Source organism: Schistocerca serialis, chromosome 7 (assembly GCF_023864345.2).
Source record: "Schistocerca serialis cubense isolate TAMUIC-IGC-003099 chromosome 7, iqSchSeri2.2, whole genome shotgun sequence".
NCBI classification, from domain to species: Eukaryota; Metazoa; Arthropoda; class Insecta; order Orthoptera; family Acrididae; genus Schistocerca; species Schistocerca serialis.
The window spans coordinates 123,494,810-123,517,304 of NC_064644.1; the positions used below are offsets into that span (position 1 = coordinate 123,494,810).

At 45.0% G+C, this 22,495-nt stretch overlaps 1 protein-coding gene across 6 annotated transcripts in view; it reads right to left on the bottom strand.

Moving 5' to 3' along the window:
* The window catches only part of LOC126412101 (transcriptional enhancer factor TEF-1), an 802,315-nt gene that overhangs the window by 536,295 nt on the left and 243,525 nt on the right, over window positions 1-22,495 (bottom strand). Inside the window, exon 1 of one of the 6 annotated variants that reach the window (XM_050081526.1) lies at window positions 14,568-14,586. The exons of the other annotated variants lie outside the window; for them this stretch is intronic. Within the exon in view, the coding sequence (XP_049937483.1) occupies window positions 14,568-14,571 (4 nt within the window). The 5' untranslated portion in view covers window positions 14,572-14,586. Of the gene's footprint in view, window positions 1-14,567; window positions 14,587-22,495 lie in introns of those variants that run through there. 6 annotated transcript variants of the gene reach the window in all.

Here is a 22,495-nt window from a genome sequence, read left to right on the forward strand (position 1 = left end):
GTTCCAGAGACCTTCTGAAGTTTCATACATAGATGATGCATATAAGCCGACTGAAGCGAAAAAAGAAAATTTGTACTAAGGCCGGGATTCAATCTCAGGTCTCCTGCTCCCTAGACAGATGCGTTAACCACTACGCTACCACGGCACAGTGGACCTGCACAAATGTACCGCTGAATAGCTGAGGCGCTATTTCAATGTAGTTGGAGAGCCTCTGTAATGCTGTTCCAGTTTAGGGGAATACCAATTGGGCGGAGAATCTGAATCGAGAAAGGAGGCGTGCTAGGGTAGTCAGTGTAATTGTGCAAAGCCACGGTGTCAGGGTGGCGTAGTGGTTAGTGCATCTGCCTAGTGAGCAGAAAGCGCGGTTTCCAATCCCGGCCTTGATACAAATTTTCAATTGTTACTTCAGTCTACATATATACAACACAGATGTTTCAAACTTAAAAAGGTCCCTGGAACCACATACTTTCGTTTGCTTAAAAATTTTGCTTCACTTTAACTGTTTGCAGGACTACTTCACACAAGGCTCGTACAGGGTTGGATGGAAATATCGAAAAACCTGAGAAAAGCATGCTTGAACATAAAAAAGTACATCCCAGGCAAGCCTGCAGGTAGCTCTGTGACGGATGAGTCACATTAATTTGATTATCGCCAATGTTCGAAGTCAACATGCAATAACCACTCACAGAGGGCAAGTGGCAGCACAAACAGTGGAGGGAGGTGGGAAATAGTGCAGTACTGTCGTAATGCGCAATTGAAGTAAGTTATCTGACGTCTTAAAGGGCATGGTAATTCGCTTTCGGACCAACGGTGGAAGCCTTACCCAAACGGCCAAGTCTGTAAACTGTTCGCGAGCCGCAGTGGTTAAAGTATGCCGTGCGTGGCAAAATGGCGCTATCCAAAACAGGTGCCGTGGCAAATGTGGTGCACGACGGGCCATAGATGAAACGGATGAACGGCACCAACGAAGATGTGTACGGGCGAATAGACGTGCAACTGTTGAGCAACTGACCCCCCCCCCCCCCCCAGATGAACCGAGGGGCTACCAAATGCGTCTCCTTAGCCCTGTGGTGCATGGCGTCCACAACAGTGGACAGCTGTTAATGGTCGCTTCTTTGGCATTTTCATTCAGTCCTGAGGCTGCAAATGCACACAGTTCACTGCAGTGGGCACTCCATACTGGTGTTGTGTCCTGCATGCATTTGAAGCCTCATGACTGACTGAAAACGCCAGAGAATTGACCACTTTAAGTTGTCCACTGCAGCAAAATTCATGCACCACAGGGTTAATGACGCTGAGCGAACGCTGCTGCGTATGCCCCTTCGCAGAAGGCGTCTGGTTCATGCAACCATGGTGACTGCTGCTATCGGTGGCGTAGGCTGGAAGTTGCACGCCATCACCGCAAATGCACATCTACTGAGTGGCGGCCGGTGGCCTTTTCATATGAATCATGTTTTATTTTCCATCAGACATATGGTATTTTGCGTGTGTGGCGTGAAAAGTCTAAAAGCAAACGCCCTGCGTCGGAAGGCCCCACACCATAGGACGAAGGGACTGTTATGGTCTTGGTGATCTCATCATTCTGCAAGGCACAATGGATCAACACAAGCGTCCATCTGTCCTAGGGACCATTCCCACCCCTACATGCCGTTAGTTTCGGCATGATGGCATCTACCAGCACGATAAAGCAACGTATCTTACAGATCGCAGTGAACGCGCTTGATTCGAAGAGCTTCAGGATAAGTTTACTGTAATCCTCTGGCCACCAAACTTACCAGATTAAAATCCAATCGAGAATTTGTGGGACGACGCCGATCGGGCTGTCCCGCCATGGATCCTCAACCGAGAAACCAAGCGCAGCTCGCCACAGCACTTGAGTCTCATGGCTCCACATCCCCGTTGGTACCTTTCAAAACCTCATTGATTCTCTTCATGCACGTCTCGCGGCGGTCCGCGCTGTAAAGCGTGGGTATTCAGGCTTCTGACAGGTGGTCACACTGTTGTGACAATTGTGTACTTGGCCACAAACGGAACCAGTGGAATGTCCTCAACACGTTGCATGTATCGGTCGTTGTCAGAACAGTGTTCTGTGTATTTATGAGTACTTTATGTCGGCGCTAAGTGAACTGGAAAGCGGGCAAGTTGTTGGTGCTCGTATGGTGGGTATCGCCGTAACGGAGTCGAAGTGTTCGGTTTTTCGGAGATTTATACCGCATGCATGGAAAAACGGTTAAACATCACAATGCGGATAAAAGTATGTGGTGAGTGATCGTAACAGACAGTCATTGCAGAAGAGTGTGACCAAAAATAGGGGACGACAGCTGCGAAAGTCACTACAGAACTGAATGTTGCACTCTGCAACCCTGTCAGTACCAAAACAAAACGAAGAGGGCTCTCCATAAGCTGGGTATTACAGGGAAAGCTGGACTTCCAAAACCGCCTGCGTATGATTCAGATGCCCCTAACGGGAAAACGTGGTGCCGAAACCATAAGACCTGGACTATGGAACAATGGAAGTTAGTTATTTGGTCGGACGAGCCTTGTTGCACTCTGGTTATAGCTTGTGTCCAAGTTTATGTTCCAAGAAAAAAACATGGCGGGAACTCGGTGAGGATATGAGCGGCCATATCGTGATATTATATGGGCCCCATGATTAGTCTGCAGGATGGCATTACTGCCAAGCATTATTTGACCATTTTGGCTGATAAGGTCATCCCATGGTACAATATCTGTTCCCCAATTGGTGAAGCTGTATTCCAGGACGACAGGGCCACTGTCCACAGAGCTCGGATAGTGCAGGACTGGTTGTGGAAGCACGAGGGTAAACTGGTGCGTGTCCCCTGGCCGTCACCACATCTTAATATTATTGATCCTTTTTGGTTTATTTTCGGAGGAAGGATGCCTGATCGCTATCAACCTCTATCAGTCTTACCTGAGCTTGCTGCTATTTTGCACGAAGAATGGTGTAAATTCCCTCGAAAACAATACGCGAGCTGTATGTATCCATTCCAAGACGATTAAATGCTATTTTGAATGTAAACGTGTCTCCTACACCGTAGTAGCCATGGTAATGTGTTGTTTTTGATGATTTCATGTTTTTGTCCACCGCCTATATCTTTTGGCCGTAACATTCAAACACTTTGTTCAATATGAATAGTCACTCTACTGTATAATTCGGGTGCCGTATTTCGGAAAGACAGCTGCCTTCGTAGTCGGAAAGACAGCTGCCTTCGTAGTCAAAGAACAATGACACTGTCTTGTAAAGCTGGATATTCAATTTTAAACGCTCCATTAATATGTATGCTCTCTATATTTCTGTTACTGTATTACATGACGGTTCTTCTACACGCGTGTACTTCCTTTGCTTCTTTCTTTCTTCGCTTTACTCATTCAAGAAGTGTGTTATAAGTTTGTACTTGGCTAGATGGTTTCTCACTTCTTATCCTCCCAAAATTTTGTCAAGCATTCACTGTGGTTTTGCTTCCGTTCTACTGACCATTCCTTGTCAGTTTCCATTTTAAGATTTCCCGCGAATCTGTTGTTCTTTATTAGTGTCCCTTAAGCTACAGTGTATGTTATGATTTCTTCTGTGGTGTTCATGTCTTGTGAATCTTCCCTAATTTCTTCTAACCACCTGATTTTGATCTCCTATAAATTAATAACTTTTATTAGCCTTTGGGTGAGAGTTCTATGGTCCATTCTATTAATTATGAAAAATGTTTGTTTAGTACTTTGTCTTATTTGAATGACCTGTTACTCACACATTGGAGAAATGCCCTGGACTTGAAGAAATCCATTTTACGCCAAATACCAAATCTACTTACAGTTAAATGTAATATTTTGACCGCCAAACTATGTCTCCGCCGACCCGCAATTAAAAGGCGTGCATAAAGTACGGCAATTACGCAAGCGCCTGCGCGCCTCAGCTGGAATAACATTTTTTAGAGATGGCACTAAGAACATGATAGAGGGCGGTCATGTGGGGATAACCTGGGCGCATGCCTTTCCTACAAGAATCTTTTACCAGGTCATCACTTTCCTCCATCATCTTGCCTATACTGAACACCACCTTTATGCTGCACTTCCTAGTGTTTTACCATCGAGATTTTTCTTTATTTTAAAATGGATCATCTATGGCGACTTGCTACTAATTCGAATCAGAGAACGATACCGTTTGCGTGATCTGAGGCCAGAGTACAAATCGTTAAAATGAACTGTAAAGGTCGTTTTCGTGCCTCTATTGGTGCCCACAACTTATTATGCACAGATGAAATGTTGTAACTAGTCTACCGAAAACCACAGAGAAAGCCGCCAACGTAACTTGCGCGAGACTCGAGCAGCCCAGCTGGGAAGATAGAGGACAGCCGAGAAAGTGAGTGCAGCGCAGCCAGTAGCGGACGCCAATCGTTTCCCGTTAGCGGCAGCGGCAGCAGCAGCTAAGAGAGCTGATTTACGAGCAAGCCGGAGCAACCAGTCGCGGCAGCAACAGCGGAGAAATGGAGAGGGGCAGCTTTTTGCTCTCTGCTCGCTGGCTCGCCTCAACTTGGCCTCGGCGCTCGCCGTCTGCTTCGGCAGTACGTCGAAAACCACACACACACACATACACACACACAGTCACAGTGACGCTGCAGTGTCATCTCACTCTTGCCAACCAGGACACACATCCCCTTGTCTTTACTTATTAGATGGTTAAAGAAGGTTTACTTTGAGCGAAACAAGTTAATGAAACGTTCGTTGTCGTTATTGTTGTCGTCGTCGTCATCTCTGCGAAGACATCTGCGATTCTCCACGTTGGTCTGCGTTATGCATGGCTTTTCATACCTGTAATGTTACTGCAGCCCACACCCATATGGGCCTACTTATTGTAATCAAGCCTTGGTCTTCCTCTAGAACTCCCCCCCCCCCCCTCCATTTACCTTCATTACCAAGTTGACAATCCCTCAATGACTCGAGATATGTCCTATCAAACTATACCTTCTTTCAGTCACACGCGATGAATTTATTTTATCACCCAATGGACTGGCAACTGTAACATTACGCATAAAGAAACAAAGAGATCCACTATTTTTCGGCTACTCAATTAGTGACAAGTCACTAGAAACAATAACTATGGTAAAATAAGTACCATCTTCACCGACCTGAACTGGGAAGACTACATGAAATAAATTGTAAGAAAGGGAGATGCCAGACTGAGATCCACTGGGAGGATCTTAAGGAATGTAATACTTCCACGGCGAAAGTGGCTTACAAAACACTTCTACGACCATTCTCAAGAATTTCTCTTCGAATTAAAGGAAGACATAAAGAAGATCTTACGAGGAGTGGTGTATTCAATCAAGGGATCATTTAGTCGGCGGCAAAAAGTCACGGAGACGCACAACAAACTTCAGTGGCAAACGGTACAAAAGAGGTATTGCGCATTACCACATGTCTCGATAAATGACCATTATGAGAAAATTGGAGAAATTAGAGCTCATACGGAGATTTATCAATAGTCGTTCTTACCACGTACCATTCTTCCCTGCAATAGAGAAGGAAGGACAAGACAATGGTATTTATACATTCTGCCACACACTGAAACGTGACTTGCATTATGTATCTGGCGATATGTACCTCTAGATTAGGTACCACCTCATCAGTTACCTAATCCACTGATCTGATCTTGAGCATTCTTCAGTAGCTCCACAAAACACAAACTAGCCTATTCTTGAATCTGTTTTTTATCGACCACGTTTCACTTCCATAAAGGGCTGTATTCCAAACAATACTTTCAGCGATCTTCCTGACTGTTTTATATTCGATGTTAAATACACTGATCTGCGAAACTTTAGGACGAAAGCTACTTCGCCTGACGTTCCATCGCCAAGAAACATAGCCCGATGAAACTCTGGCCCTAAACAGAAACAACAGTTCCAGTATACTACAGAAAGTAACTGAAAGAAATACGCGATCATAGTCCAGTGAACTTTCAGAAAAAAAGCCTGTACCTTGCAAAAGGTGGGGTAGAAGTATTTATTTTTTTAACTCGTTCATATTGTTGGAAAGGCTAGAAAACCATGTTTTGCCAACAAAATTTCGCTTGGTAAAACTTTCTGCAGTCAAAAAACTTCGAAAATTTCGGACTTTTTTCAGTTTTTTCAAAATATCTCAGTTTCATTTGTTCCTATCGCTTTGACGTCTATTTTCTTTTTTAAAGAGCACAAAATTCTCTACAGATTTGATTCTTACCATTTTTTCTACTCCCAGTATTTAAGGTGCTGCAGCGCGTCAAAAAATAACAATTTTTCAAATTTCGAGCAAAGAATAGTTGGTGACAATTTCCACGATGTAAAGCTCCGTAGAAAAGATAAAGTTGTGACTCTCCTTTCTGCGTTCAATTCTGTAAAAGCTGGGAGCACTAAAATTACTCCTGTTGATCCTTTAACTCTTTTCCAAAGGATTTGTTTAATGAAACAAAGTGAAGAAGAGTTAAAAGCCTTTCTGAAATATGAACTTCCTCCTTACCCAATGTCCCTATTCTCAGAGAAAGGCATACGAAAAGGAACAAAATCTTCATTCCACAATACCTTCGTTCCAGTGGAAGATGTGAAGTCAGGTGGACCGAGTAAATTTTTTGTCATTGATGGAGGGTACCTTATCCACAAACTGACTTGAACTCGAAATGTTTGCTTCAAGTCGATAGCCCAAAGCAATTCAATAGCCCAAAGCTATGTTTCTTACCTGCAACGTCATTTTGGATCTCAATTTGCTACTGTATTTGATGGGTATCCATGAGAGGGAGACAAATGTAGCACAAAGAGTGCTGAGAGGATTCGTAGGTCCAAACAACATTCTTCGGTTGACGTTGTGGTTGAATCAGAGATGGTGAACCAAGTCCTTCAGGACAAGTTCTTGTACAACGAACGAAACAAGATGCGTTTGATCACACTTCCTGAAAAGGAATTTCTGGAGTGTAGCATTGAAGTGCACCAGGCACAAGAAGATGCTGACGTTATAATTGTAACATCTGCCATTTCAAGAACCAAAGATTTTGGAAGTGTTGTCATTGTAGGAGAAGATGTTGACCTGCTTGTGCTCATGACCGGTTTGGGGCAAGGCATTGAAAACTTATTTTTCTTAAAGCCAGGATAAGGAAATGCAGAAGACAAGTGGTTTTCCACTGTATCTTACAAGTCTGACAGTGAATATATTCAGTTCACTCACGCCTTTTAGCGGATGTGATACAACATCCGCTTTTTTTCGTCAAGGAAAAATTAAGTGCTGCAATATTGTTGCGAAAAATGAACACCTAACCTCAGCGCTTTGCACGTTCAATAAACCACATGCTACCCGTGAAGAAATAATAACTGCAGGAGAACAGGTTACTATCGCATTGTATAGTGGAGGTGGCAGCAGTTCCCACACACTAGACCATTTGCGGTACCAGCTATTTGCCAAGTCTGCCACAAAAAGGAAACTGAATCTTGCACGGTTGCCACCTACACAAGATGCTGCACAACATCATTCGTTTCGGACTTGCCAACAAGTCCAAAGTTGGATGGGAAACTGGGAACCTCCTGAGAAATGGGGCTGGAATCACAGTGACCACGGTCCAATACCCGTTATAATGAGTCAAGATCCAGCACCTGAAGCACTTCTTCACATTGTTTCATGCTCATGCAAGCTGAACTGTGGCGGAGCGTGCTCCTGCAGAAAAGTGGGTTTGAAATGTTCTCCAATTTGCAAGAAATGTATTGCGGTCAACTGTGAAAACGTGCCAAAATTTTTACATGAAGACAGTGAAGAAGATGTTATGGAGGATGTTGAGGAAACAGCTGACGAAACCAACGAACTTGCTGAGGCTGACTCGCTGTTTAAAGAAGAGGTCAATCTGGGATCAATTCTATGTACAGACCCTGAATCCGTAACTCAAGGTATTTCTGGTGACACTGAGGAACATGGCCCATCAAAACGTTGAAAGTGATGCTCATATCTGTCTCAAGTGCGCTTAAGTGCAATATTACAAGTATTACACACCCAGAACTGTCAACATTTTTTAGTAACTGACAATGCATTTTAATTGTAATAAAGCTACTTATTTTTAATGTCAATTTTGTGGCTTTTATACACAAAAATAATTACCTACCTAATTAGGTTGCCTATTGCAGCTAATAATAGTTCAGTTTCCTGAGACAATTTATTTTGTGTGTGTGTGTGTGTGTGTGTGTGTGTGTGTGTGTGTGTGTGTGTGTGTGTCTTAATGATGTATTTTTATATTTATAGTTTTACAAATACCAGGGCTGAGGTGGCCCATAGTGAACTTCAGGTAGTGATGTAAAAATCACAATAGTTGGGTGCCCAGCAATCCTCATGTTGCATACAGAGAAATTGAATACCTGAAAGAGAGATGGTAAATTCCAACTTATAACATGATGTATAATGTATTTATACTACACAAACAGAAACTGAAAAAATAGTGTTCCAAAATAAGGTATCTTGCCACTATGCTCAAAATTTGAAAAATTGGTATTTTTTGAGGAGCTGTAGCGTCTTAGATATTGGGAGTAGAAAAAAAGGGCAAGAATCAGATTTGTAGAGAATTTTGTGCTCTTTAAAAAAGAAAATAGACGTTAAAGTGATAGGAGCAAATGAAACAGATATTTTGAAAAAACTGAAAAAAGTCCGAAATTTTCGGTTTTTTGACTGCAGAAAGTTTTCCCAAGTGAAATTTTGTTGGCAAAACTCGGTTTTCTAATCTTTCCAACCATATGAACGAGTTGAAAAAATAAACTCTTCTACCCCACCTTTTGCAAGGTATATGTACTATTTGACTGGAGCAATCAGACGAACGGCAATGACTGTGTTATTCAACCACAATGTAACATACCTACTAAGGAAACTGCCTTCACTACGCTTGTCCGTCCTCTTTTAGAATACTGCTGCGCGGTGTGGGATCTTTCCCAGATAGGACTGGCGGATTACATCGAGAAAGTTCAAAGAAAGGCAGCACGTTCTGTATTATCGCGAAATATGGGAGAGAGTGTCACAGAAATGATACAGGATTTGGGCTGGACATCATTAAAAGAAAGGCGTTTTTCGTTACGATGGAATCTTCTCACGAAATTCCAATCACCAAATTTCTCCTCCGAATGCGAAAATATTTTGCTGACAACGACCTACATAGGGCGGAACGATCACCAGCGATAAAATAAGGGAAATTAGAGCTTCTACCGAAAGATATAGGTGTTCATTCTTTCCGTGCGCTATACGAGATTGGAATAATAGAGAATTGTGAAGGTCGTTCGATGATCCCGCTGCCAGACACTTAAATGTCATTTGCAGAGTACCCATGTAGATTTAGAAGTACATTGAAATCATCGCGATATATGGGTAGGCAGCGTGCTGCATGGACGTACTGAATTTTTGAACAGCAAACTGACAGTCAATGTCATTGTAACACTGTACTCCTTCCCCATGTTCGTCTTTTCACGGGCGCATTTTGATTTCATTTTCACGCATGACAGTGCGCGATCGCACAGAACTGCGCATGTGGAACAGCTCCAGCACCTAGGGGATATTCGGCGAATTAACTGGCCTGCTCGTTCCCAGACTTAAATGCCATCGAGTACAGTGAGGTGCAGTGGGGGGAGATATTGCAGCACGTCCAAATGCAGCAACCATTATCCAGCAGTTGTCAACCACACTGGTGGAGGAGTGGACGCCTTACCCCAGTTCCTAAGCGATCTTGTGCGAGCACGTTGCAGAGCGTTCATGGCGTCCCGTGGTGGTCACAAAACCTATCACGAACTATGTCACGCCTTTTGTACTGTTCAGGGGACCATCATCATGAGTCGCGTTGACTTCAATTAATCTTTGCCTCTGAGTAAAAATGCCGTTTCTGTCTAATGGGGTATTTCTTTGGGTTGGATTCTGTAGTAAACTGTAGCAATTGTTTTTAAGTATGGTGCAAGTTTCATCGAGATATGAAACTTGGCAGTGACAGATGCTACAATATAGCAGGTCAGCAACTGGAAGCAGTTAATCCCATAAATTATCTGGAAGTAGGCATTAGGAGTGATTTAAAATGGAATGACCACTAAAATTAATCATTGGTAAAGCAGATGCCAGACAGATTCATTGGAAGAATCCTAGGGAAATGCAATCCGAAAATGAAGTAGGTTACAGTACACTTGTTCGCCCACTGCTTGAATACTGCTCACCAGTGTGGGATCCGTACCAGATAGGGTTGATAGAAGAGATAGAGGACATCCAACAGAGAGCAGCGCGCTTCTTTGCAGGATCATTTAGTCATCGCGAAAGCGTTAAGGAGATGATAGATAAACTCCACTGGAAGACTCTGCAAGAGAGACGCTCAGTAGCTCGTACGGGTTTTTGTTGAAGTTTCGAGAACATACCTTCACCGAGGAGTCAAGCAGTATATTGCGCCCTCGTACGTATATCTCGCGAAGAGACCATGAGGATAAAATCAGAGCGATTAGAGCCCCACAGAGGCGTACCGACAATCTTTCTTTCCACGAACAATACGAGACTGGAATAGGAGGTAAAGCCGATTGAGGTACTCAAAAGTACCCTCCGCCACACACCGTCAGGTGGCTTGCGGAGTATGGATGTAGATGAAATTGGTCTAAATGTATTTTTTTTATTTGTAATTCTTTGCCACATCATTTTCATAATTGTATTGGCTTTTTATTTGCTGTTATTTGTCCACCTATGACTTTTCGTCTGGAATCTGCCTGTGTCGTCTACAAAGTGTCAACCAGGACTACTCACTGGCTGGTAACGCGGCAGCTCTTTTACTCAGGGTGAGGGTAGTTTCATGTAACCAATGATAGCAAGAAATTAGTTTGCTTTTACCGCTGAACTGACCTTTTGCTGTCTTGTTTGCTCGAGAGGTTAGCTTTAATAGCCGTGAACAAAGTGATCAGGATTTTAGTTCTGCCACAGATTGCTGACCACCGCTTTCTCTGACACGTTATACATTAAGAAGTAGTTGTTAGCTTAGGAAATGGGTATAAAAAATTCAGACTACAAAACGCGTCTCCTACCGCAGTTCAGTCATTGGTCACTTAAAATCATCTGTCGGTAGATGTAGATGATGTGAAAATTGATTTCGTCCTTTACATTTTGCATACTAGTCGCCTTTCCATCGACGCGCAGGTCGCCGAAGTGGCGTCAAATCGAAAGACCTGCACCAGGCGAACGGTCTACCCGACGTGAGGCCCTAGCCACACGACATTTCCATTTTATTTCCTAACCTAATGCGCTCACCATAACCTTACTTAGCTGAAGCTGGCTGTAAGTAGTCACGAGACCAATTTATTCGCCGCTATCGTCGGGTCTTCACCTCGCTTTGCCGTAGTGAGACGAACGTGTTAAGCCATTGTATCCGTATCTGTTCACGAGGCGAATTGTAATCCGAGTCCTACAGATTTAGGCAAGCTTCAAGGAATAATACCAACAGGTGTTTGTGCCTACACGCACAAAAATACACTGGCGGAAGAAAATGCAACACCCTCGAGATCTGCCCGTGCACAAACTGTTTTGACTCTGCGGGCAGAAACTACGTCGAGTTTACAAATGGAAAGTGTTTTGTTCTAGGGTACAACGAAGTCCCACCAGCGAGTATGTCCCTCTGTTGAGTAGCTACAACATTTGACCACTGTTGCATTGTGGGCCTGCGAGAAACTGTTTGGGCGCATTGACTGATTGCTACGTATGTTGGGCACAATGTATCGGAGTGTCTGCTTTCAACAGTGGATTGTGGAACGTTCTCACACCCGTAGACTAGGTTCTGGATGTCAACGTAGTACAGACGCACATCTAAAAATGGTTCAAATGGCTCTGAGCACTATGTGACTTAACAGCTGAGGTCATCAGTCCCCTAGAACTTAGAACTGCTCAAACCTAACTAACCTAAGGGCATCACACACATCCATGCCCGAGGCAGGATTCGAACCTGCGACCGTAGCGGTCGCGCAGTTCCAGACTGAAGCGCCTAGAACCGTTCGTCCACTCCGGCCGGCACGCACGTCTAAATCGACGCATTGTGCGAGCAGTGGTGGCAGACACATCATCATCGAGAGACGAAACCTAGCCACAGGCTGCACCTGCTGTGTCACCAGGGACCATTGGGAACCGTTTACTTGCACCAGGACAAAGAACACGTGTGAATCTGGCCCGACTACCAGTGACACTACGACACCGCCAAACATGGCTACTATGGTATAATGAAGAGTTGACTGGAGAATGGGATGGCGCTCTGTTGCCTTCAATGATTAGGGTAGGTTCTGTCTGTATGCGGGTGATGGACGCATCTGCGTATGGTGTAGACCTGGTGCACTGCTTACCCGAGAGTGGATCAGCCCACAACACACAGGTCCCGTCCCAGACCAGGCTTCTTGGTTTGAGGAGGCATCAGAACTCGTGCTTAGGTTTAGTCTATCTGCAGCATAAAGTAACCAGCGCCCATCATACTGCACAGGCTGTTATCGCTGTGCTACTGTCCTTTCTTGGACAATACACATCCAGAGACAGCTGCCGCGACGCAGTCTGTTCTTCACGGTGAATAGCAACTGCTTCGGCCAGAAGGATTACAGTATCTCTCGTCGACTGAACACGTATGGGACACGATGATGCGGGAACTTGGTCGTTCCCCAGACCCTGTATCAACGATTGCCAAATAATAACAAAAGGCGCAAGATGCTTGCGACAATCCATCGCAGGACGGCATTCGGCATCTTTATGACCGTTTTCATGCGAGAATATACGCCTGCATTGCCCCAAGAGGGGTGTACACTGTGTATTGATGCGAGTGGACAGCCTTTACTGTAATGTGTATGTTTCACTTTTGAGTGAATTTATCAAATAACCCTACATCTCACTTGTCAATAAAATTACTTTGAAGTTAATGCATTTTTCAGTGGTGTATGTTACAATGCGTTGCAGCATATAACAAATACGGGACCTCTCCATTCCACAGTGCGATCCGTATAAATCTGATCTACTTTAATGCGTCTTAACATTTGAACCTATAATGAGAAACATTTGGAATTTTGGTAGATGATAGTACAGAATCGGGAGATTACAAACACACACACACACACACACACACACACACACACACACACACACCTCTGAGTTGTGCAGTTATTCTTGTACTCTATTCTCGTACACTCCCACAAGAAAAGATCCACGGAAGTTACGTCAGATGATCGGAGAGGCCACAAATTAAGATTATTCAGTCACCAAAGAAACTGGTTCCAGCTCCTCCATAAATGTTTTGAAGATGCCCGTATAAACCGATTGTCTACTGTCGTATCAAACAAAATAGGACCAACAATCCTCGAAACTGACACCGTCCGCCACACTCCAACTTTTCCATAATGCAGTGGTGTTTTGTGGATGATTATTGGGTTTTTCACACCAGCCCAGTATCTGCTGTTCTGTGTGTTTATGTAACCTGACGGGTGGAACTCTGCCTCATACTTAAACCAAATTATGGAAAGACTGCCTGGACGTGGAATAAGAAACCTCTGAAACCATCGACAGTAATGCATTCTTTTCATGATCTGTTTCTCGCAATGCCTGCATCACGTGCACTGCTGATTTTTTCGCAGCTCCCTGACATGTGCCATACGAAATGCTTGTCTCCTCGTTCAGTCGACCCAGTGATTTTCTTGGAGAGTTCTCCATGCGTCTTCGAACGTTATCAATAAACTCTGCACTCAGTGATGGTCTATATTTACCACCGAGTCCGCCCCCGGTAGCTGAGTGGTCAGCACGACAGAATGTCAATCCTAAGGGCGCGGGTTCGATTCCCGGCTGGGTCGGAGATTTTCTCCGCTCAGGGACTGTGTGTTGTGCTGTCATCATCATCATCATCATCATCATCATCATCATCATCTCCATCGACGCGCAAGTCGCCAAAGTGGCGTCAAATCGAAAGACTTGCACCCGGCGAACGGTCTACCCGACGGGAGGCCCTAGTCACACAACATCTACATTCTTCTAATAATTTCCGGGTATGCAGCCGGATCCCGTCATTCTGCCACGAAATATCGTGGCAGAATGTCGACGGGATCAGGCTGCATACCCGGAAATTATTAGAAGAAGAAATACGCCGGGAAAATTTCAGAAGTAACATCTACATTATTTACCACCGTCATTGTTTAGTGCGCCGGTTGTCTCCAGCTTCCTTAAAATCGATAAGATTTGATGGTACATAGCACACACTGAATCTCTCCGTTGTGTAGTGACCAAAGAGTTTGTCTTCCAATATGCTTTCAGAATAAAAGCCCGCGCTGGAAGTGTGTACTGCGTGTTTCTGCCAGCTAAAGACTGAACGAATCTCTAATTTTCTCGTTATCGTCCCGTGGCCCGAACTACACACTCACTGACTTCACGAACCGCGCCAGACGAGGCCACGAATGAACACGATCGGAGCAAGCGCGGCATTATACCACATGCGTAGAAACAACTTGCGAACAACGGGCGGTACTTCTGATTCTCCCAGAGCTACTGACTTCATTACTTCCCCGTTTCTATGAGCTTACGGAGAGAAATTTTACCCATTGAAGCAATTCAGGTTTATACGGATCGCCCTGTAGACTACAGGGCTGGCGGCTGCGCTAAACCAGAACCAGATGCGTCCAGCGACGAGGAGAGTTTTCCCGCTGGCAAGACAGCGCACGGTCCGATGCCACGCCTGAACTGCCGCAAAGAGCAGCAGCGTCAAAGGGGACGTCCGCGGCCAGCCCGGAGTAGCCAAAAAGATGCAGGCGTACAGCCAGAAACAATTTGGCCGCTGCGCGCCGCCTCGCGTAAACAAAAGCGCCGGTCTGTTTGGCGTGGCGCGTTCGTCTGCTCATTTTCCGGTCACGGGGCACGGCGCGGGGCTCGCCTCCGACTATTGTCGTGGGCGCGCCTTTTCTCAGCCGCTGCTCCGCCGGAAGAGTCTCTCTCTCTCACAGACCGCGCTGCTTCGTGATCGCACCTGTCCTCGCACAAAGGTAAGAGTGCTCGCCGGGCTCTGCGCCACAAAGAACGGACAGGAAGAGCCTGTTACAAGCACCGTGGCGCTTTTCGTAAAAAGAAAAGCCTTATTGTTCTACAAATGGCCTGACTGCTCACTATCCGGCGCGAGCAGCGAAACTCGGCAATGGCCAGAGTGAAGACGAGGCTCAATAACACACTCTTGTGAGCGCGCTTGTTTTTATTGGAGGGAGGGAGGGAGGGAGCGCGCGCGCAGAGAGAGAGAGAGAGAGAGAGAGAGAGAGAGAGAGAGAGAGCTCTACCAAGTTATTATGTCTGCTCTAACAGTGTAGCACTGAAACAATTCAAAGGAAACATAGTCCAAAGACGGAGAAGGTAGCTTACAAAACCCTCGTGAAGTACAGGGCTATTACAAATGATTGAAGCGATTTCATAAATTCACTGTAGCTCCATTCATTGACATATGGTCACGGCACACTACAGATACGTAGAAAAACTCAAAGTTTTGTTCGGCTGAAGCCGCACTTCAGGTTTCTGCCGCCAGAGCGCTCGAGAGCGCAGTGAGACAAAATGGCGACAGGAGCCGAGAAAGCGCATGTCGTACTTGAAATGCACTCACATCAGTCAGTCATAACAGTGCAACGACACTTCAGGACGAAGTTCAACAAAGATCCACCAACTGCTAACTCCGCAGTTTAAAGCTTCTGGATGCCTCTGTAAGGGGAAATCAACGGGTCGGCCTGCAGTGAGCGAAGAAACGGTTGAACGCGTGCGGGCAAGTTTCACGCGTAGCCCGCGGAAGTCGACGAATAAAGCAAGCAGGGAGCTAAACGTACCACAGCCGACGGTTTGGAAAATCTTACGGACAAGGCTAAAGCAGAAGCCTTACCGTTTACAATTGCTACAAGCCCTGACACCCGATGACAATGTCAAACGCTTTGAATTTTCGGCGCGGTTGCAACAGCTCATGGAAGAGGATGCGTTCAGTGTAAAACTTGTTTTCAGTGATGAAGCAACATTTTTTCTTAATGGTGAAGTGAACATACACAATGTGCGAATCTGGGCGGTAGAGAATCCTCACGCATTCGTGCAGCAAATTCGCAACTCACCAAAAGTTAACTTGTTTTGTGCAATCTCACGGTTTAAAGTTTACGGTCCCTTTTTCTTCTGCGAAAAAAACGTTACAGGACACTTGTATCTGGACATGCTGGAAAATTGGCTCATGCCACAACTGGAGACCGACAGCGCCGACTTCATCTTTCAACAGGATGGTGCTCCACCGCACTTCCATCATGATGTTCGGCATTTCTTAAACAGGAGATTGGAAAACCGATGGATCGGTAGTGGTGGCGATCATGATCAGCGATTCATGTCATGGCCTCTACGCTCTCCCGACTCAACCCCATGCGATTTCTTTCTGTGGGGTTATGTGAAAGATTCAGTGTTTAAACCTCCTCTACCAAGAAACGTGCAAGAACTGCGAGCTTGCATCAACGATGCTTTCGAACTCATTGATGGGGACATGCTGCGCCGAGTGTGGGAGAAACTTGATTATCGGCTTGATGTCTGCCGAATCACTAAAGGGGCACATATCGAACATTTTTGAATGCCTAAAAAAACTTTGAGTTTTTGTATGTGTGTGCAAAGCATTGTGAAAATATCTCAAATAATAAAGTTATTGTAGAGCTGTCAAATCGCTTCAATCATTTGTAATAACCCTGTAATAACCGAGTGCTGTTCCTCTGTCTGGGACCCTTAACCAGCCAGTATTGACGGACGAGATTAAGAATAACGAATTGCAGTACATTTCGTCATCAGTTTATTGTATTGGAGTGCAAGTAATAAGATGGGTGCCTAGGCTGACAAGATCCAAAGAACAGCAGCACATTTTGTCATTGCTTTATTATAGTGGTCAGCACGTAATAATGCGGCCGCCTGATGCGTTCTGTGCTGAGAGGGACGGACCATACTTAGCGGCGGCGTTGAGTGTGCTGGAAGTCCCTGTCCCATGCCACGCACTCCAGCTGATGCCTAGTCTGGTAACTGGCAACATTGTAGTAACAGACACTTCGTCCCACTGTTTTCTCTTATAAAGCTCCCTAAAAAGTTATCTTCGGGAAACAACCGACGTCGCTTTCCGTAATGAATACTTCAGAAGCTAAGTATCTCCACTGCACCTAATATGAGAACCAACGCTGAATATTCTACGCGCACACCGCAGCCAAACGCGTTCGAATGACGCTATTGGCTGCAGTACATTGTCCCTTGCCATTGCTCACCGCCCGATTACGTGCATACCACTAAAGTAACAGCGGAAATGTCATGAAGACGCTCATCAAACCGCAGAGGCTGACGCTAAAAGAGGAGCATTGAGCTCCACATTGTGATTTACTGTTAAAATTCCTAGAGCACACGTTGCTACAAGTGTCAACCTACATATTGCTTCCTCCTAAATAAAACGTAAAGCTGTTATCAATCCAATGTTTGGTTTGATCACCATGGTGCTTTACTAGGAATGATCCTGTTGCTCTCCTCCAACCTTTGTGTAAACCTACTCAGCCGATTACAGTGGACGTACTGTTTACGTGGGTTACGAACCAAGGTGCCACTCGGCATATTTCACATTAACTTTGCCAGGGATGAAAGACTGGAAAGTAACAGATAAAAATCCTAGGTCAGACCTAATATTGAACCGGAGATCTTTGAATCCGTAATCTGGCACATTCTACTGAAAACCAGGCACACCCCTTCATGTATCTCACAAAAAGGCCATGAAGGTAAAAATTAGAAAGACTTGGCGCTCATATCAACAGCCGTTCTTCCGGCACGAAGTACCCTCGGCTACGCATCGTAAAGGTGTGCTTGCAGAGTATCGCCATAGAAGAAAGACGTTAAGTCTGCATAGGAAAGGGAAGGCAATCGGGTATAGTCTTATTTGAGGAAACTTCTCGGCATTTATCTCAATCTAGAACATAGTAGTACAGCACCTTAGTGACTGCTCCACCTCCATCACTGAGTTGCTCGCCGCCAGTTAATATAACTTCACAGCGAAGCATTTGGAATAACATACAATACATATTTTAAGTAGATGTGAAACATATGAACGGAGGCAGTCAATCTTTGATCACTAGAACTAATGGTATCTCGTAGAGCCAGTCATGTCAGCCCTGAGACTCATAAGCACAACGTCGCCTTGTTGCTTACTGATAGCCACGAGGTGCAAGGGGGCGAAGACAGCGATAGACATCTGAAGCATGAAGACTGCGAGTTTCCTCCGTGCTTGAAGAGGTCGAGAGGCTCGTTGACAGCAGTGGCATTTGTCGCAATGCTGTGATGACGGAGGAGGATAGTCTACTGGACATACGTCAAAATAGTTCTGGTTGGAATGATTTAGAGCTAATTTGATTTTATTAAGAATTTGAGTCGTTTAATGTCTGATGAACAACGTGCCCAGGTCAATGTTATCGAATTTTCCTGAAGTTTTTTTTTCCACTCTTACAATAATTGGAAATTAGAGTGCCTTATTTTCACATCTCATAGTATCAGAACGAGGGCACGCTAAAATTATAAAAGCTGATGCATTTCTTCCGCTCGTCTTCTTATTTAAGTAGTTCCGACTTCACACAAAAATTAAAGAGAGTGCAATTACGGACGAAGGATAGGGAATATCGTCATAGTCGCGTTACAAAACTGGAAACCGGAACGTAATATAAATGTTGAGTACGGATTTAATAAAAGTGTTCACTTTTCATTTCATCGAAAACACTAAACAATGTTTATTTACTGTCCACAAAGTTTCGGCTTCGGACCATAATGTTGCTAATCATCAAAATATTTTCATCTCTGTTTTTCTCGGCTCCCTTTGGTTCCGAAAAATTTGCTTCATTGTGTTAAAAAGGTTACACAACGTTAGGACTTGTATTCGACAGAACGAATGTCTATTAAGACTACTCTTAATGTCAGACAGTGGCTGAAAAAGATATTTATGGTTCTGTGGGATACATTCAAGTGCCAATGGGAGGAATACGAAGCGCTACTCGTGTATCACATCGTAGGTACAGGGCCTGTTCACTATAATTAAATGTCTTCAGAAATTGACTATCGTAGACAAAAATTTTCTTTCTAGGCACATGTTCAATATTACGGCTATCTTGTTAAACAACGAAGCGTAAGCAAGATCGCGAGAAAATGCGAAGACGAAAATAATATTAAGATGAAATAATGAATTCATTGAACATGTACGTGACACGCATGCAGTTTTCCTTACAGGCCATTCGTTATCACACTTCGCCTATTTCCCTTCCGATATGAACACGTTCCAGTCGCCTCGATCGTGGGCGCTTGTGATCAAGCTACAAGCTCCTCGTCATCCCATTCCCCACCAGATGCAAGGTTGCGAGTAACGAGTGAGCTTGATGTACTTCTAAGTGCTGACTGCCTCTAGTATCCCGCTCGAGCTGGATGCTGTATAGTCACGGCAACGTATCTGTTGAGAAAATTGAGTTCTCTCTTTTGTCAATGAGCAACAGCTGGATCCAGTGACTGCAGTGGACTGTGTTACGTAGTTACAACCGTTTCCTACTCACAAATTTCGTGATAAAATTTCTCATTTCTCCAACACGATTTCACTACTCTGAAGAGATAGAACTATTTCGTATAAAACGGAAACTAAGGGTCTATTTCCACTTACGTTTCTGTATCTAAGGCATACGTACACTATTCGTGGAAGATCTATGACAGCCCACAAGGTTCTCCGAGCCGAAACTTCGGTTATCTGCTTTGAGATTTGTTAACACATTTGTTGAATAATGTGCACCTCAATATTACTCGCAAGTATCCTGTGGACACGTAAATACGCAAAAAAATGCTCATTCATTGCTGGCCCTTCACGACTAAACGCAGGCACTAAAAAGGGGACAAACAGGTGCTTGGAAGAGAATTTACTGAAATTTTTCATGAATTTAATGTTATTCCCATATACCCTACTGGAGGGCCTCTAGCTTTGTTCGGGAATAATGGGTGGAAACAACAATGATAAAGATTGAGTCAAATCTCTACAGCCCACTGGTCAAGATGACAGCCAGCGGTAGTCCGGACCCGGACTCAAACCTGCGATCTTTGCCTATCGCGAGCAATTGGTCTACCAACCGAGTTAACCAAGCACGACTCACGACTCGCCGTCCTCACAGTTTTCCTTCCGCCTTCCTGCATTCAAAACTCCGCAGAAGTTCTCCCGCATATCTTGTGGGACTAGCACTTATGGAAGATCGATTCCAGATTCGAAGTCCGGCAGGGCATACAGTTTTAATCCCCAGGAAGTTTCAGATCACCGTGAAAATTCTTTCTAGTTCGTTGAGGAATTGAGTGGGATTCGGATCTCTGATTCCCGTGTGAGAAGAGACGGATGCAATGGCTAAACACCTTCATCTCACTTGTTCATATACAGGGTGATTCATAATTCCTATTACAAATTCCTACGGCTTGTATAGGGGACTTAGTAGGTGAAGTTTTGATCAGGAACCCATGTACGGAAATGTATCGTTTAGATGTAAAATACGTTTGAGGATCGGATCACTTTCAAATCTCCCGCTTCACGCCACGCGCACAGCGTAAAGCATGAGCTCTGACCTATGAGCTGTAGAAGCAAATGGCATGGGCAATGTTTGGAGTACATGTCCTCGGTATCTCTTCGAAGTCGAGAGTGCGGTGCGTCCGTTGAGCACCACGGCCAACCATGCAAGTTTCGAACGTACAAATATCTTGCAGCCGTTGTCGTAGTCGGACGAAGGTGTTATGTGATGTCATAAGTACAACGAATGACGACGTCGCTCTCTTCTCAGCTTGTGTGCGAACCGTGAAGTGGGAAATTTGAAAGTGATCCAATCTTCAACTTGTTTTATATCCAAACGGTACGTTTCCGGACATAGGTTCGTTATAAAAACACCATCGACTAATTCACCTCTGCAACCACTATAAGCAGGTAGAACTCTGAATCATCCTGTAAAGAAACAAGACATGACGTCATATACTGAAGTAACAGCAGCAGGTCGACGAAGCATGGACTCTACAAGTTGTTGCAAAGTCTTCTGCAGAAATACTGAGCCATACTAACTCTATAGTGTTGACGGTGTAGGATTTTGTACACGAACTGATCTATCCATCATGTCCCATAGATGTTCGACAGGATTCATGTTGAGCGATCAGACCAGATGACCCAGTCCATCCCTCGTAAACATTATGGAGCCACCGCCAGCTTGCACGATGCCTTGTTGACTACCTGAGTCCATGGCTTCGTGGGGTCGCACCACACTCCAACAGAAATCGGGACTCATCTGACCAGGCCACGGTTTTGCTGTCGTGTTGGGTCCAACCGATGTGGTTACGAGCCCAGGAGAGCCACTTTGAAAGTGATATCGTGCTGCTAGCAAACGCACTGACGCCAAATTTCGCCCCAGTGCCGAAACGGATACATTCGTCCTACGTCCCACATTGGCTTCTGCGGTTATTTCATGCAGCGTCGCTTGTCTTTTAGCACTGACAACTCTACGCTGCTCTCGGTCGTTATGTGAAGCCGTCGGCCACGGCGTGGTCCATGCCGAGAAGTGATACCCGAAATTTGGTAATCTCGGCACTTTCTTGATATGATATGGGAATACTAAACTCTTCGACGACTTCCGAAATGGAATGTCTCTTGCGTCTAGCTCCAACTGCCATTCCGTCGTGCGGCCGTAATAAAGTCGGAAACCTTTTCACATGAATCACCAGAGTAGAAATGACAGCTCCGCCAATGCACAGCCCTGTTATACCTTGTGTACGCGAATCCACGGCCATCGGTATACCTGCATACTCTAATCCTTAACATTTGTCACCTCCTTGTAATTATTAAAATGTGATTATTTTCAGACGCTGTCAAAGACGCCTTTGAACATGCATAGCACTATACACATGGCTTGCGGTCTTTCCATGGATGCGTGTAATCACAATTGACAGCAGAACAGGTAGGTAACAGAGGCTAAGCACAGCAGCTGAGGAGACGCTACGCAGCTCGCAGCCACCTGCACGCTCTCGGCTGTGTTCGACACGGTTCGTCCGTCCTCGGTCGCGGGTGCAGCCAGTTCAGCTGGAACACGACGGACACGGGCCGGCGGCCTTAATTACACATTGCCCTCCTCCACTGCGTCCTCCCCTGCGCTTGCTTGTGTGCTCTCTCTCTCTCTCTCTCTCTCTCTCTCTCTCTCTCTCTCTCTCCCCCCCCCCCCTCTCCCTCCGCACCATGGGCGCACGATAAATTACTCTACCGCCGAGATTAACCGCTCGCTCATAACGTGAACGACCGAAGCGTTTTTGCCGCCGCCTCGTAAAGAGTACAGCAAAACATCGCAACTTCCGGCAGGAACTGAAACAAGTCGCTACCTCGATATTTTTTTCCCCTCTTTTTCCCCAAGCGTTAGTGGAGTGGGGCAATTTTCTTCCCACAGTCCTCTTCCGCTGCGGTATAATGGCA